Genomic DNA, 16,871 nt, shown 5'->3' with positions numbered 1-16,871 from the left:
ATCGCTGTTACTAGTTTGTACACCAGTTTAGACAAAAAAGCAAAACTGCATTTGCAGCCTAAGTGGAATGCCACTGGAGCAGTTGCACCGTGTTTCTGTATAGAACACATTCCTTGTCCTTTAAAGGGTATGCTCTCTTATACTTGAGAAGGGTTTCTTTTTCCTCACGTAATTGAAAAGTATTGTTTACTGCCGATTTAAGGCTTGTTTTGATGAAGAGAGAGCTGATGAGGCACTCGAGCTTCTATTAAATCAATACGAGACAGAAGTGAGCAGCTTGTATACACACCGTGGGATACACTTGCTCACATATTTATCTTCCGTGTTTTGCGAGAAGGTTACAAGTATTTTTATATATATACACACATATAAAAGAGTGTGAGTGAGCAAGCGCACATTCCAAGAGAAGTTTTCTGGCTATGTCAGGAGTGAAGTCCACCCCCTGCTAGACAAATCTGTTTTTTTCAAACACAAGAGGATATTATCAGAGAAGTCAGTGCTGATATACAGAAACCAGAGATTGTCATGGCTCAGTGAGGTGATGAGCTGACGGGTGGATGGCGCCCATTATCTTCACTTCTCAATCCAAGTTTTCCTGAAAAAACCACAGAGGGAGGAGAAGGCTCCAACTGAGCATAAGGCACAGAGGACAAGAAAAGGATTAGGACTGAAGAGCAAGGAAAGGAAGGATAATGTGACAGATACTGCAGAGGTTTCAAAGAGTTAGAAAATAGTTTCCAGATCAAAAGATCAAGTTGTCAGTAGTTTAAGGCAACATCCAGGTTTAAACTTCTGTACGAGGCTATTCCATAAAATAACTGAAGTGAGAAACAAGTGACCAAAAGGAATTCACCTTTACTACATGTAGAAAATTTATTCAACTTCAGCTGTTTCAACACGCCTTGGAATTTCAAAATGTTTCAAGCCTTTGTTCGGCAAGCGTATCACCCACTACCCAGCCACCAGCCAGGGGAATCTGAGACGAAGTACAAGGGGAAACTGGTGCATGAAACCCAGCTTAACTGCTTCTACATCAAACCTGGAGGTAAGACAACATCATCCAGCTGTGTGCAGGCAAAATGTACTGGTATATACCTGCTGGGATAAGTACTCTCTTTTTATTTAAATAGAACAGTCTCTATAATGTATCAAACTCCACTGTTGGGGAGAATGTACTTTATGTAAAGTCTTGTATGTGTGATCCTGCTACCACAAGATAGACAATACTGATGATTCTCAAATCTATGAGTTAAGTAGATTGACCGCTTCTCTTGGTAATATATTGTCTTTTGAGCATCTAACAAACATTGCTTTTCCACTTCCACTTTGAAATAAGAAGGGGAAAAAAGAAAGTCATGTAAGTATAAGGAACAAGAAAGAAAGAGGTTTGGTTAGGGTTTTGTTTTAGGCAAAGAAACTAAGAAGTTTTAAACGTACAATAGCTCAAAATATTAAATGCATGTGTGTGTGTGTGTGTTGAAGTGACTAATCTGAAAAAGGGGTTCTGTGAGAGGTTTCTAAAAGGTAACTAGCTCTGTAATATTTTTATTTGAAAAAAAACTACATAGGCGTTTATGTACATATTTACACTAGTCTGGGAACAGCTACCATTTTATACTATACAAGGAGGTGTGTATGAAGTACAGTGTACACAGGTAGTCACATGAAAATAACCTCTTTTTTAAAAGTCATCTGTTCCAACTTGAACTCTTGAGCTTCACTGCATCATATGCCTATCTTATCTTGAAAAGATGTCCGGAATTCCCAGTGCTGGCAGTACATTCTCAGCAGTAAATGTACAGACAAGCTAATATGTTGCTTATATGCTGACATCCATAAATGGGAAATAAAGACTGTGTTTAGCAGATAGACGCAGTGTTATACTTCTATACAGAAACTCATCCGCAGGATGCTTGACACGTATTTAATTCTACTCCATCTACTCTGCCTTCCAATTTGTTTGTCCAGGCAGAAATACAGTTCCATCACATACAAAAAAATTACCAACCATCAAAAAAAGTACATATCTTTGTTATCTTAGCTCCTTAGCCTGTTTCTTCTCAGATGACATATAGTTTCTCTGACTTTCGGATTGGACTCTTCATTCCACATAAATGCAAATCTATGTCAGGATTACTGCAGTTCTCTTCATTATGCCTGAGGGTTTTCTTACCACCTTCATCACACAACAGAAACATATAATTAGTGCAAAAAGATGGCTGCAGTCATCATAGTGACAGTTACAAAAAGCACTTTAGAAGTGCAATGCATTCTAAATTGCTTGCCTTTCTCAGTCAAAGACTTTCACAACTGGTACCAAATCCTCAGGGAAAGGAATAAACAACAAAAATACCATTTTAGAAAAGTCTGAATAGAAATATCTGTGCTGAATTATTGGGTGGGGTGACAAGTGACATGGTTTTACACGGCAAAACTTGTATCTTTCATCTTAAGGCCTTTGCAATTTGGCATGTATAATTTCAACTGAAAAACATATGTTGTGTTTAAAGGAAAATATGAATAACAGGGCAGCCCTGGAAAAGATACATTTTAAAACACTTACTAATACAAACAACTGTGCTTTAAAAACAAACTAACAAAAAGGGGTATTACAGTTCCTCCTATGTTTTCTTTTTAATTTGAACACAAAAAACCTGAATCATGGGATTACATATACACTCCACAATAAGCACAAAAAAAATCCCAAGCAGCCTAAAGTAGATTTAACTCATGACTGCTAATTCTAGAATAATATAAATAATTTAGTTTGGATGGGGCTTCTATAGGTCATTTAGTCCATCCTGCACAAAATAAGGCTAGCTTCAGTGCAAGGGAGAGTTAGGTAAAGGAGAAATTATAATCAACTACAAGTTACCACCGAAAAGTATTATTTTATGGCCCTTTTAAGGTAAATGTCTTCAAGTAATTTGTACATATGCATACTTCTTTTCAGCAAATTATCCTGCTTGTTTCACTACATTAAACTCCCATTCCTGCTTCCATAGACTCAAGCGGTGTTTAGTCAAAGATTTAAAGACCAGGCATAAAGACCAAGTTCCACACTAGAACATGCAAAGCAAGCAACCACTAGACAGCATGATTGTGAATCAATTGCCTTGAGTCAGCGCTGTTGCATATCCATCCACATTCAACTGCAAAATAACATTATTATATCTCAATAAGCAAGCATAAAGATTTTTAGGCATCCCTAAAAATTAAAATGAGACAGAAAGCACAAAAATACAAAACAAAGATAGACATATTTTATGTTTATTTCATGTAAACATCTATACCACTTCCAAGGGGAAGTTTATTATTTTTCTTGACAATCTGAAGCAATTTTTTACCATCTTCTAAGCACAGCATAGATCACAAAACAAGGAACTACATGGGGAATGTAGTAGCAAATTAGCAGTGCTTTTATAAACTTGTCTAAGAACAGATAATTTCTGAGTGTAGGCACAAGGCAGTCAGTAAACTGAGCGCTAGACATCATCTCACATGAAAAAAGAATACCATCACTATCCATCTGATAATCAAGTTGCTTCCTACTCATATTTATTTGCTTCTCTTAAGAAAATTTGCATATATAGGAACTATAAAACAGCTAAGTTGGATATAAACTGCAAAATATGTTTCAAAAAAAATGAAAAACCCCAAACAAAAAAAGCATGCACCATGACACAGCTCATGCTGCAACCTTCATTTTCGGGGTTTAGAATCAACTCTTCCTACAACATTGATATATTTTCAGTATGTACATTTTCCTTTTAAAATTTGAAAAAGAAAAATAATATCTATGCTTAACAGTTGTTAGCATTCCAACACTCTCAGCAAAAATGAGGTTTTTAAGGTCAATAACATCCAGGGAAGATAATCGTGACCTCTGCTGCTGTTCTCTCTTGTTGGATGCATGATGAATTTTATAACACTGATCAAAGAGGATAAAGTGGAATGGGAAGAAGGAGTGACTTGTTTATTTCTCCAAAACAAAAATGTCTCCAAGGACAGAACCTCAGATAAAACACAAGCACTGGTATTCTAAATAAATGACAATAATCAGTCCACGAGGGCTTTAAAAAAAACCCAAAATAATCCAACTTCGGCCAAAGCTGTTCAGCAAACAACAGGCTGAGAAGAACACACCTTTAATGAGGGCAAGGTCCTTCTGACAAAATTACTTTCACTTTCTACAGTCTGAGCTTTCAGTTTTCAAGCACTTCTTTCATTTAAACTTGATAAATATTTTGCAGAGCTTTAAAGTATGACAAAACATGCAGGTTCTAGCACACCAGAATAATAATTTTGCAATCAAACTTTACCTTGAAAAAATTTAAGTTATTCCACTGTGACAAAAACCTTGTACTTTGCTTGATGATACAGCAAAAGCCACAGAATATTTCTGAATCAATAAACTGCTAAATTTAGAGAAATATAACACAAATTAATTGAAGTTAAAACCAGTTAAAGGTATTTGCTTCAAAATTCAAAGAAACAAATGAGTATTTGAGGAATAATCAATGGAATATGCATTTCAATTTACTGTGTTAATCCTGTTGTGGGCTTTTTTGTTATTGGATTAGTACTATATGTTAACACGTAGGAAGCTGATAAATAAGGTTCTCCTTTTTTAAACTGATGTTTTTAATGAAACGAAAATAAGGCTCTCCTTTTTGAACTGCTGTTTTTACTGAAACCAAGAAACAAGTAGAAACTCTATTACATTGTAAAAATAAAGCCTGGAATATCTATTTTTTGCCTGTCTCAATGAAACAACTGAACGAGTAGTTGTTTATTGTCAACATTTTACAATGACTTGCCCCCAAGCATATACTTGGAAAAGAAATTAATATCTAAATAATTACCACCTACGGGGGAAAAGAATCCCAACTCACAAAACACAAAACTTACGCTACTTCTTTGGACAGTTGGCAAACTTTCCTGTCCCTCCCATCCCACCATCTACTGGACATCTTTGCAGTGTGGGAATCTGGGAAAATAACACCAAATTTTCAGGATTCTGATAGACATATGGTGGCAAGTTAAACCAGACAAGTAAAACCAGTGTGAAGTTATGTACGTCTGATGCGTGCCTAGACAGTTTTACCTAAACCAGGCATGTCTGGTCTGCTTTTGTACCACTTCCTGAACTTCTGCAAAAGCTCAAGTTCAGTAGAATATGCCACATCTGACTAGAAAGTTTTGTTCATTTCCAGTCCAACGAGATGACATGATCTTGCTACAAATGCATCACAAAAGTCAGAAATGAAAAGTATCTTCTATGCCAAAATAGGTATATAATCTAGTTGGAATATTAGTTGATCTGTCATATAATTTATTTCTTTGTGTGCTATAGCAAAAAAGCACACAATTAACCTGTATAGATCATTGTCATAATTAACATACCAAAGACTATAAAGGTAGGATTTCCTTATTTTTTCTGGTAGTTGAAATGCTCAAGGTGAAGCTACCTTTAAGATACGCAACCTCATAGTCCAAATTCTCTATATCATAGAAACGTGAAAAACAGTATTTAGTGATGAAATAATAAATGGGTCAAGAAGTAATTCACATGACCTAACATATACTGATATACACCTAGTACAATATAGAGTTGGGCATAGCTGTGAGTAGATTATTATACAGCTGACCAGTGCTAAAAGGAGAAAACAAAGTTATTTTAACCAATGATCTACAGTTACGCATTTCTTCTGACCTCTCTCATATTAATCAGCATTGATTCTTAAGCAACAGGCTCTAAACCTAAATACCACCAGGCTCTAAATATCACCAAAGATGAAGGAAAAAAGTAGTAAATATGTAGCTAAGATTACTTAAATATAGAACCCTGTAATTTTTTAAAAACCCTTAAAATCGTTAGATGATCCAAGCAAAATCAGAACTACTGTCCTGCATCAAGAAAGAAAGTATATAACATTGCAGTTAACTATCTAAGTTTAAAGGTCACTTTGAAAATATCTGGTTGATCCATAACCTTTCTGTTTCTTGGTGGACAAAGATTTCTGCTGACATTAAAATCTGTAATTTGAGCTTCCCTCCTGGCTTGGATATGAATAATGCTAGCTCTAACTTAAGATATTTCTCAAACTACATTTTTCTATGATGTAGTGGATCAGTGCAAACATTGCCTGGCATGGATCCCAAATTCAGCCTGAAAAGTCCTGGGATTAGACTGTAGGTGTCTGCAACACAGTGTTTAAACAGTACTTCAACTTCAGATGAGTGAGACCATACAGAAGATAGAAGAAATACGGAAACTAATAAAACAAAAAGATAAAGATGTTACTTTTCTTACTTCAGTATTCATAAAACTTGCATTTAATGTGCAGGATTTCAAAAAGCTTTTTCTACTACAACCATATACTGCATGTAAAGCAATCTTTACAAAATGATACCTATAACATGATCAAATGTTGGCAGACTTGTCCAGTACACAAGTACCAAGAGCATTTATTTTAGACTGCACGCTACAGATGGCCACAGATACTCAGCTGTACTGAAATGGTTTCAATAAACATTAAAAATATTGAAAGAAACAAGACACTGGGCAGGACTTTTTAGAAAATCCACAATCTTGCTTCTGCATTCTTCTGAAACTTACATTGTCACAAACCCCAAATATAAGTCCTGTTACATAAGTCCTGGGAAAGTAACTATACCAATTAGAAAAACAGAGGAAGCTCTGCTACTTCTGTTACATCTAATAAGAACCTATCTATTAAAAACAAGTGCAAGAAGTAACAAAGTCAAACAAAAGGTTAGAAAAAAATAACTTGTTTCCAGATCCTGTTAAGTACTTCTGCCTTAAAACTGTCCACTGTTTTGCAAAGTAAACAACTATTTCTGAGGATTCATTGCTAGTATCTGGAAGCAGGAGATAACAGGACAAGATCAGGGCCTTTAAAAACCCACAGTTTTGGATTAAAACTCCCACTTAATAAGCTTGAAGCCTTAATTTTGCAAAAAAAGTTATAAAGACAAGTTCTACAATAAAGCAAAATACAAGGGAAATATTCATAAAGAAAATGCAAGGCAAATATTCAGAATCATGCCTGAATGAGACCTCAGTGAAAACATATACTCGATGTTCAGGAGATGCCTTTATTTTTTGCAGAAAAGGCTTTGAAATACACAGTAAGGAAGAAAGGGCTAGAGGTATCTGAATCTCAGGGGAGAAATCACCACGTGAACCATCTGTAGGGACCTAAGAAAAACTGGAAAAGTCAAACGAGTTGGTAAATAACTCTTCTTCTATGGGTCCATAATGCCATTTGCTCTGGAAATGTACATGTTTCCATGAAAATCTGAAAAAAACCCCAGTTTTTTCTCTGAAGTACCAAGACCTTCAGTATTCTTGAAGAGCTAATGACTAAACATTTCTAAGAGTATTTTAGGAAGATAAATAACTACAGTTCTGTCCTGGTATTGGCTAGGATAGAGCTCGTGGAGTCTCCTTCTCTGGAGACATTCAAAACGTACCTGGATGAGTTCCCGTGTGACCTACTCTAGGTGGCCCTGCTCTGGCAGCAGGGTTGGACTAGATTATCTTTCAAGGTCCCTTCCAACCTTTGATTCTCTGATTTTCTTCCTAGTAGCTGCTACATGGCTGCGTTTTGGGTTTGTGCAGAGATGAACATTCATAACACTGATATTTTAGTAGGTGCAAGCAGGGCTCAACGTGATGCCAAAACATTTTCTGCTTCTCACCCTGCCCTACCAGCAAGTGGGCTGGTGGGGCACAATAAGCTCGGAGGGAGCATAGCCAGGACAGTTGACTTGAACTAGCTAAAGTGCTATTCCATACCATAGAATGTCATGCTCAGTATTTAACTGGGGGAGCTGGTGGGGAGGAGTGGATCAGTGTTGAGGCATCTGTTAGCAGGTGGTGAACAACTGCATTGTGTAGCACTTGTCATTTCTCAGGTTTTATTTCTCTTTTTTGTTGTATTTATTTTTGTTACTATAAAATCATTCCAGAATTTATTCTTACTGTTATTATTCTGTTTTATTTTAGTTAGTGAATTTTTCTGAATTAAACCCATGAGTTTTACTTTTGTTTCTTGATTATCTTCCCTATCCCACTGGGAGGTGCGGGGAGTGAGCGAGCGGCTGCACAGTGCTTAGTTGCTGCCTAGGATTAAGCCACGACAGGGTAACATATCCCTATACCTGGAACATATCTGATACTAACTGAAATCTTAAACTGGTGGATCTTTTTTAGGGAAGCACACATTAATCTTATCTTAAAACAATAAAATTCTCAAATTAAATGATAGATATAGATTTACCCATGGTTAGATCAAACAGCTAATAGTGGTGAAAGTCAGACCCGCAGACCCAGGCCGAAGATGACTTTATTAAACCAGGAGTACACTGGCTGAGAACCTTGTTATTCCATTTTCCATAGTTACACTCAATAGAATGACACAGTAAAGAGTGCTACGAGGTCAAGAAGCTATCAGATCCTATGTCTGAGAGATCCTAAACTGAAGGGTGTTACTTTCACATTGCCACCGGCAAATCATCAGTGTAGGTGTTTCAGGTTCACCCCAGCCAGCAGCTCAGCCCAACACAGCCACCTGCTCCTTCCCCTCAGTGGGATGGCGAGAGAATTAGAAGAGCAAAAGTAAGAAAACTTGAGGGTTGAGAATAAAGACAGTTTAACAGGTAAAGCAAAGCCGTGTGCACAAGCAAAGCAAAATAAGGAATTCACTGCTTTCCATCAGTGGGCAGACACTTAGCCATTTCCAGGAAAGCAGGGCTTCATCACGTGTAATGATTACCTGGGAATATTCCAAACATCCCCCTTTCCTTGTTCTTCTCCCAGCTTTTATTGCTCAGCACAACCTATTATCTGGGGTGGCCCTTTAGTCCATTGGAGTCAGCTGTTCCTGCTACATCCCCTCCCAAACTCTTGTGCACCTCCTCCTACCTGCTGGCAGGGCAGCCAGAGGAACACAGAAGGCCTTAATCCTGTGCAAACACAGTCTAGAAAAAACTTCTCTAAAAGAACCATTGCCTGGACAGAAGTCATCAGAAAAAAATCCTTCTGAATTTTGCTGTTGCACAAGTAATCAAAAAGCCCCAGACAACTTACTTGAACACAGCCTCACTGCTCAGAAGCATGTTAGAACTTTCATTTGAGACCCTGCAAATGTAAAATGCTGACATCTCAGTGAACAAGTGGCTTATGCCTTCCCAAAACTCTCCATTTTTCTATTAAAAACCCCAAACAAATGAAAGTTTACATGTAGTAATCAGACTAAAGACTCTTACTTCATGTTGGCAGTTATGATGATTAATTACTCTTTATACCAATTGTCTCAACAAAAAGGAATAAACTAAATTTCAAAAGGTAGATATTAATATATACATACATAAACTCCTAATGGAATTCCAAAATTACATTTAGAGAGATTACATATACATAGGAAAGGCTCTTCAAAATCAGACAGGATAAATCAGTCTCATGATATTTCATATCCTAATGTATGGTCTAGTCTAGGTTAGCCTGGAGATACCTGCATTTCATTTCAGTTGCTTCAGGAACTGGAGTTCGTTATCAACCTATTAAACACTCTCCAAAAAAAAAAAAAGTTTCATTTAGGTTATTTAAAATGTTCTCTATCGTTTCTACCACATAGTGTGTGTGAACAACAGGATTCCCTCTTGATATACTTTCCAACTCCAAATTAGTTTATGAAGTATAAAGGTCTAGCACATTCTCAAACTGGGCTGCTTTGTATGCCACAAATTTCCTCTGCTTTTAGCTTGTCCAGAGGGAACACTTCTGCATCATAGTTTACATAAAACATTTTTGCAATCTGCATTGATGCATCAAGCATAAAGTCTAGATCATACTGCAGCTCTGTTTCCAAGTACAGACATAAACTGCATATTTATAACTGCTCATTCTCATATAATCACACACTGTAACAATCTGTATGTTTACCTGCATGCAAAAGTACACCTTATTCATGTCTTCCACTTCTTTCTGAATTTGCCTGACACTTGTTAATTCTTGTATAAATAGAATCATGCAAGATACAGAGCCCAAAGTAATAACTTTGTCTTTCATTTGGGTATAAATTGGGCTCAACACTATGGTGTCATTACCCCTAATAGTCAAGAAGTAACTTGCCTTCCGACTTGCTGTAAGGACAGTAGACTGGAGCTGGAACACAAGACCGGCTTTGAATTGGCTGCATTTGTCTGTTTTTATGCAAAAAAATCAAGACTACAAATACTGCTTCAATCCTCAGTAGATCTGCTTCATGGCAAGAATTCCCAACACTGACTGGGGTATATTCAGAACACACACCATATCTTTGTGAGCCTCTACACCCACCACATACACACAGTCATAAAAGTGCACTATTCATCAGTTAAACGAAGAGATTACTGTTAAGCAGATTCTAATACTTCCCTTAGAAGAGTGGCATTTTAGGAAGCACTGAGTGACTCTTTCAGCATGTCAGAAAGCAAAATGGATTCCTTCAACTGTAACTGTTGACCAGCTAGTTTCAGTCCTTGAAAGCTTCAATCTAATCATTTGGAAGAGGAGCTGATTTTTACAGTACTTAACATATCACATACTTACATCTGGCATTCCTGTACAGTAGGAAAGGGTCCTGCAGCTGGAAATCAAGGTCTTTAGTAATAGGCTCTGTTCGATTTTCCATGCTTAGTCTGTTCATAATTGTGAAACCGTGCCTTGGAGAAGCTGATCTGAAAATTATCAAGTAGAAATCACATAAAGTCAAGGAAAAAGAAATTATTCAAATTTGTTGTATAGTTCTCAAAAAAAAGTATTTTTTTATTTCTAAGAGATACTACAAAAATCTAACTTTGTTGCCAAGGAAATAACAATTGCGTCTTGTATCATTCCATGCAATCCTCTTAATTGTATCAAAGCTCTGCATTATCTATGAGAAATAACAGAAGCATTATTGGTCTCACAATAGCTACATAAAGTATGCAATACTACCATCTGAATGCAATGATTTAGTCACAGCATCAACATATTTGCATGTCCGGTTTCCACTTCAGATTATAAGGTCTACAACTTCTGAATAGGCAAGATGTTACAAAATGCCACTTTGTCCCTGTGCATCAGCACCACGTAACCCAACCATCACCACCTACCCTACAGTTTGGTGCTGGAACAGAAAATGGTAATTGGAAGGATTCAGTGATGGGCCAGAGCAAGTGTAGTTTTTAACATCCAGGTTAACTACTGCAGATAGTAACAATCATCCCACACAGGATTTTCAAAATCATCTAAAGTATAAGAACAAGAGACACTGGAATGGGTTGTCCAGAGCAGTCTTGGATGCCCTGTCATTGTAAGTATTCAATGTCAGGCTGGATGGGGCTTCCAGCAACCTGATGAAGTGAAAGATGTCCTTGCCTGTGGCAGGGAGGTTAGACTAGATGATCTTTAAAGGTCCCTTCTAACCCAAACCATTCTATGGTTCAATGACTAAAATCATTATGCTCACGCATGGGGGTTACAATTCAAGTCACTTAGATCATTGCTAAATTGACTATGATCCTGACAGGAGATATTACTTGCAAACCAAGTATGGCAATAAAGGAAAAGATGATGGCTAAATGTTCGGGGAAAGTGCCATCTCTGGTACTTGTTGGTAGGTGGGCTTCTCTAGGACATGCAAAGCACAGCAACTTGCATTACAGGATTGGAGTCAACACAAAATTAAACAAAACTGAAACTCTTAAGAGAAGTTTTCTTGTTTGCAAGCAATACTTCACTTAAACAAAAAAAAAAACCAGTCCACTTCCACCGGTGTTCACCCAGTTGGAAGTCTGATTTTTTGACCATTCCTCAGAACTTGCTAAGATGAGATAGGCGATAAATAAGTGAGCTCAAGTAAAATGTTCACATTACTTTATATTGTCACCACAGTAATGAGAAGCAACAAAGGCAAAACCACCAGTCTTCAACCTACGGTCTGTTGGCAAGGTTTTTTTCCCACAAGACTATGATTACCCACAGAAAATTAAAGTTAAAACTGACAGGAAGGGCAATGTGTGATATTACTCGCAGCCTGTTCCATGCTGCTGGCTATAGGGCAATCAGAGCGGCAATTTCTGCTGTTAAGTGAAAACTCCCTCAGCCAACAAAGAGAATAGCAAAGGATCACAGATCCTCAAAGTAACGGGTTACATGTTGTCAGTTCTGGAGTTTTAAAACCAACACACCAGAGAACTACTACTTGTATGCAACTAGCCAATTCCATCTACCACTAGCAAAACCAATGGCTAGTTTTTTGTGGTGGCAATTGTAAATTGTATTACTTAATACGATTTTTTCATCTGTTACAAAAGAGCTCAAAAGATTAAACCCAGCATTCCTGCTTCACACAAAGCTCACAGCCTCTTGGGCCTCCCTGTTATTTCACACATACATCTCTCGCCTTCTCAAAACAATCTCAGGCTTTCTCAGTTCTCCTACCAGATCCTCTGAAGCACAAAAGAGATACTTTCTGCATTGTTGCCCTGGCCCAGCAGCTACTGCAAGATCTGCTTACTGTATCATTTTATGATTGTAACAATAATCAAAGGGAAAATGCTGGGTCTTTAACTTAAAAACCCAAAAGTAGAGCAGACTTCACAACAGGTCTAAGGTACGTGTTAGAATAAATGATGCAACCAATACTTTGAAAAGCCACAACCAGAGCTGCTGCTAAAAGAAAACATTAACTTTATCCAAAATGTTGGATGATGGATGCATGAGAAAATGAAAAATCAGACATTAGTATAAAAGTTCCTTAAATTAGGAACACAGGACTTTGTAAGTTCTACTATTCCCTTACTTTAAGAAATATCTTTCTTTATTTCACTAAGTGTTTTTTGTTCGGACACCTTTTAAACTGCAAACGCTATATCCTATTTAAAACATCATGGCAGATTTCTATGGTTTGCCCATATTGAGATTTAAATCACATTTGGAAGTCTTATCCAAACACAAGGTTATGTCTCTTTCCCAGTGCTTTCTTCCCTACATTTGCATCTTGCTAATTGCAGGGTTTTTTCACTCTTGAACAGGAGCAGCATTTTACTTCATTCAGTCACGCTCCATCTCAGTTAGCTTCTCCACATCCACAGGTTTCACCTGCAGACTTTATAACTTAAATGTCCTCACCTTGTGTAAACAAACAGCGTTCCCTCCACATCAGTCTTCTCCTGAAGAAAAGGAAAGTTAATAAAGTTGCAATCAGGGCAGTGTTTTGCTAGCCATCAGTGAGTCCCTCATCTCTGTTTCACCAACACCATCAATCACATTTCTCTCACTTAAGCCATGGAAAAATAACCAATCCCAACTCCATTGGCTACGGGCCAGAGATTACAGCTAGTATAGGTCACCGTGCTGCTCATGTGACCTCTACAACAAGATAGGAAAAGAGTAAAGGCTCAACACTATGAGACTAAAGACTGTGGTGGATTAGCTCTCTGCCATGCCCAAGTGCAACATGTAGGCCAGATGCAAGGAGAGGAGTGTCCCAACAGCACCTGTCCAGGGTGACAGTCAGGATGAGAAGAGAGGAACCACAGAAAAAGCAGATCTGGCAAATTCTTCAAACACAGCTCCTAAGTCTGACTAGTTAGCAAACCATGAGCTGCCTAGAAATAGCCAGAACATTATATTACCAAAAGACTCTGCAATTTAATGATTATCCCCCCACACTTTAAATAACTTTGTATTTGCAATTTCAACATTCCTTTGTAAGCATTTGGGTTCCATTACAGACATTTGGGAAGCAGAGGGGCTCCTGAGGCCCTGGGCCAAACACCTGCCTCTTACAGCCTTGCCCAGCAGGCTGAAACCATTACAGCCCATTGAGCCCTTCAAAACTCGCTTCCCTGGCTCCACAGGGCTTCTCATCGCAGCTGACAAGTGGCTGAGCCAGGCACGACCCCTCATCCAGCAGGGAGCACGCCAGGACACCCTCAACGTAGCCCTCACCACCGCCCTCACACCTCAGCCACAGCAGCATCCGCCCGGCCCCTTCACCACCCCGCACACCGGGGGGACGGGCAGCGGAGGGGGCGGGGCCTCGGCGCCGCTCGCCCCGCCCCGTGTGTGGGGGGGCGCCGCTCGCCTCGCCCCGCCCCGCCCCGCTCGTCCCGGCGGGAGAGCGTGGGGAGGGGCGGCCTCACGTACCCACTCGTTGGCGCGGTGCCCGAAGGTGTAGAGCGCCACCTGGCTGGCCACGTCCACGATGCTGCTGATGTAGGGGTCGTGCTGCTGCAGCGCCGCCAGGCTGATGTCCAGCCCCTTGCCCAGCAGGGCGGCTCCGGCCACCGCCGCCGCCATTTTGCCTCCGACAACAACACTGGGTTCCTAGTAGGCGCAACCAATCCAACGCCGAGAAGAAGGGTGGTGGCTCCCACCTTCGCCCCGCCCCGCGAATGAGCGGAAGAATCGGAGCCCAGTCGCCGCAGTCGAGCGCCGAGCGCTGCCGTCTCAGGCTTGTTGCCGTTGGTGACGGGGCAAGCTGAGGGGCGGCCTGGCGCGGCCCGGCCAAGTCGCCGGGAGACTGAATGGGCCGGTCGGCATCGTGGCTCCTCCGGCAGCCACCCGCCAGTGACGTGCTATGAGTCATGCGAGCGCCCCGTGCGCACGTTAGCTGAAGCGGGAGAAGGTGCGGTGGGCACCACAGCACAGGCAGCCTCAGGAGAGCCAGGCACCGAGGTGAAGCCGAAGCTGAGGCCGCAGCGGCTCGGCGGTACGCACGCACCGGGGCGTTCGGGTTCACCAGTGTGTGCCCGCAGGCAGAACGTACCCGTGAGGCTGACCAGAGTTAGCAGGGCTACCTGTAAGCTCTTCAGGACGTGCGTGCTACCTGTGTGCAAGGCACCGTACACACGGCCCTCCAACAACCGGAGAAGTTGGTTGGGATCAATGAGTATACACTGTATTTGCTGTACTACACTCACAGGCTTCTGCATAGAACTTATGGGAAAAAGGAGAGCAAACTAAACCATCGTACAACCCTTGTGTGTGTGTATGTATATATAGATACATACAGACACACATACGTGACAAGTAGCTGAAACATAAACAAGCCCACTATGATATGGAGATACACAAACAGCAGAGGAACAGATGGACAAGACCATGAATTCAGTTGCCATATTTTCTTGTCAGACACACATATTTATTACTAATCTATAGATGCCAACAGTTTACAAATACATGAGCTTTATGTGGCGTGCAAACTCAATACGTGCATATATTTAAAAGATTTTCTTAAGTGTCCAGACTGAACCTCCTGTGAGAGCAAATTATTTTTTTTTACTTCATCACTTCAGGCTGACATAATGTTTTTTGAAGGAGTTAGCCACTTTCATGTATGGAAACACTAAGGGTGATATATTTCCTTCCAGAGAATACCTTCTAAGGTATCCAGGGATACCTTAGAAGAACTAAAGGCAAATGAAATCTTATTGGTTTGCCACGTCCTCAAGACAATGCTTTTAAAAGAGAAGTAGCTGGACGTAGGGGATGGAGACTGCCGTTTTGTTTTCTTTCCTTTTCACTCTAGACCAGATGGAGCCTGTGGGATAGAGTGAGCAGTAGCATCTGCTTTGAGAGCAAATAGGCAAGCCCAGATGAAAAAGCTTCCATAGGGTGAAGGGGGGGTAGGAGAAAATGGAGAGATGGCAAACTGAAGATTCATAATATTAAATGTAGAAACAATGAGTCTCGAGCTAGTAATGGGTGTGCTCTCGGGCAGGACAGAGAGACTGTTCTTTGGGACTCAGGAGAGAACATGTAGGTTTTGTTGTAGCCCAGAAGGCCACTAAAAATTGTGTTACTAAAAATAAGGATCTACAGTTTGCTCTGCAAGTGTATAGTAGGAGAGGAAACCTCTATACATACCCTTTTATTGTAATCCATCTCACTCTTAGTTTATCTTTTTTGAAAGTCACTTTGTTATAATGGAGCACATCTTTAAAGCTTAGAAAATGTGAAGTGTTTTGGTGTGCACATGGTAGGAAAATGGCTCTAAGCAGTTCCATTGCAAAGCTCCGTCTGACTTACAGATCCTGTAACAGGAAGGAAGATATATGGGCTCATGGTGGACAAAGGAAACTGTTGTCCTTGGTCTGCAAAAGACCAGAGTAGAATGGTAAAAAAAAATAAAAAGAGTAGTAACTAGGAAAGATAAGTCATGTTGCTCAAATAGCGAGCTGATGCACAATCGTTTATTTTTGCTGATTAGATAGTTCTCAATTCCCCATTTCCAGGTACACCTAACCATGTTCCTCCTCATGTGTCAGAGTTTCTCATTACCATTTTGTCTCCAGTACTTTGGCAATTCTTCTGCTTATGAAAAGTCCCAACTTGTTGCCAAGGCATAGGAGTGGCAAACACTTGGAGTCCCACTCCTGAAATTTCCCTTTTTAGATGCCTTTGCTCCCTTGTCCTGTTTTTGTCTGGGATAGAGTTAATTTTCTTCCGAGTAGCTAGTATGGAGCTACGTTTTGGATTTATGCTGGAAACGGTGTTGATAACACAAGGATGTTCTGGCTGTAGCCTAGCAGTGCTTACACAGAGTCAAAGCCTTTCCTGCTTCTCACCCTGCCCTGCCAGCAAGTGAGCTGGGAGTTTTATATGCTCAGCATATAAAACTGGAGGAAGAAGGAAAGGGGAGACATTAAGGGTGTTATCATTTGTCTTCCAAGTAACTGTTATGCGTGACAAAGTCCTGCTTTCCTGGAGATAGCTGAATATCTGTCTGCTGGTGGGAAGCAGTGAACGAGTTCCTTGTTTTGCTTTGCTTGTGTGGGCAGCTTTTGCTTTACCTATTAAATTGTCTCTA

The 16,871-nt window shown here is 39.9% G+C and overlaps 2 protein-coding genes across 3 annotated transcripts in view; one reads left to right on the top strand and one right to left on the bottom strand.

The window, feature by feature from the left end:
• The window catches only part of DCP1B (decapping mRNA 1B), a 50,149-nt gene extending 35,768 nt beyond the window's left edge, over window positions 1–14,381 (bottom strand). The window contains exons 1-3 of the mRNA XM_062009943.1: window positions 14,207–14,381; window positions 13,187–13,227; window positions 10,622–10,749 (exon numbers count right to left, since the gene is read on the bottom strand). Of these exons, the coding sequence (XP_061865927.1) occupies window positions 10,622–10,749; window positions 13,187–13,227; window positions 14,207–14,359 (322 nt within the window). The 5' untranslated portion in view covers window positions 14,360–14,381. The remainder of the gene's footprint in view (window positions 1–10,621; window positions 10,750–13,186; window positions 13,228–14,206) is intronic.
• The window catches only part of CACNA1C (calcium voltage-gated channel subunit alpha1 C), a 486,392-nt gene continuing 470,436 nt past the window's right edge, over window positions 916–16,871 (top strand). For both annotated transcript variants that reach the window (XM_062009912.1, XM_062009929.1), the window contains exon 1: window positions 916–1,045. In XM_062009912.1, coding sequence (XP_061865896.1) covers window positions 916–1,045 — 130 coding nt within the window. The remainder of the gene's footprint in view (window positions 1,046–16,871) is intronic.

Source organism: Colius striatus, chromosome 1 (assembly GCF_028858725.1).
Source record: "Colius striatus isolate bColStr4 chromosome 1, bColStr4.1.hap1, whole genome shotgun sequence".
Taxonomy (NCBI): Eukaryota; Metazoa; Chordata; class Aves; order Coliiformes; family Coliidae; genus Colius; species Colius striatus.
This window is presented reverse-complemented; position numbering and strand designations above follow the sequence as displayed.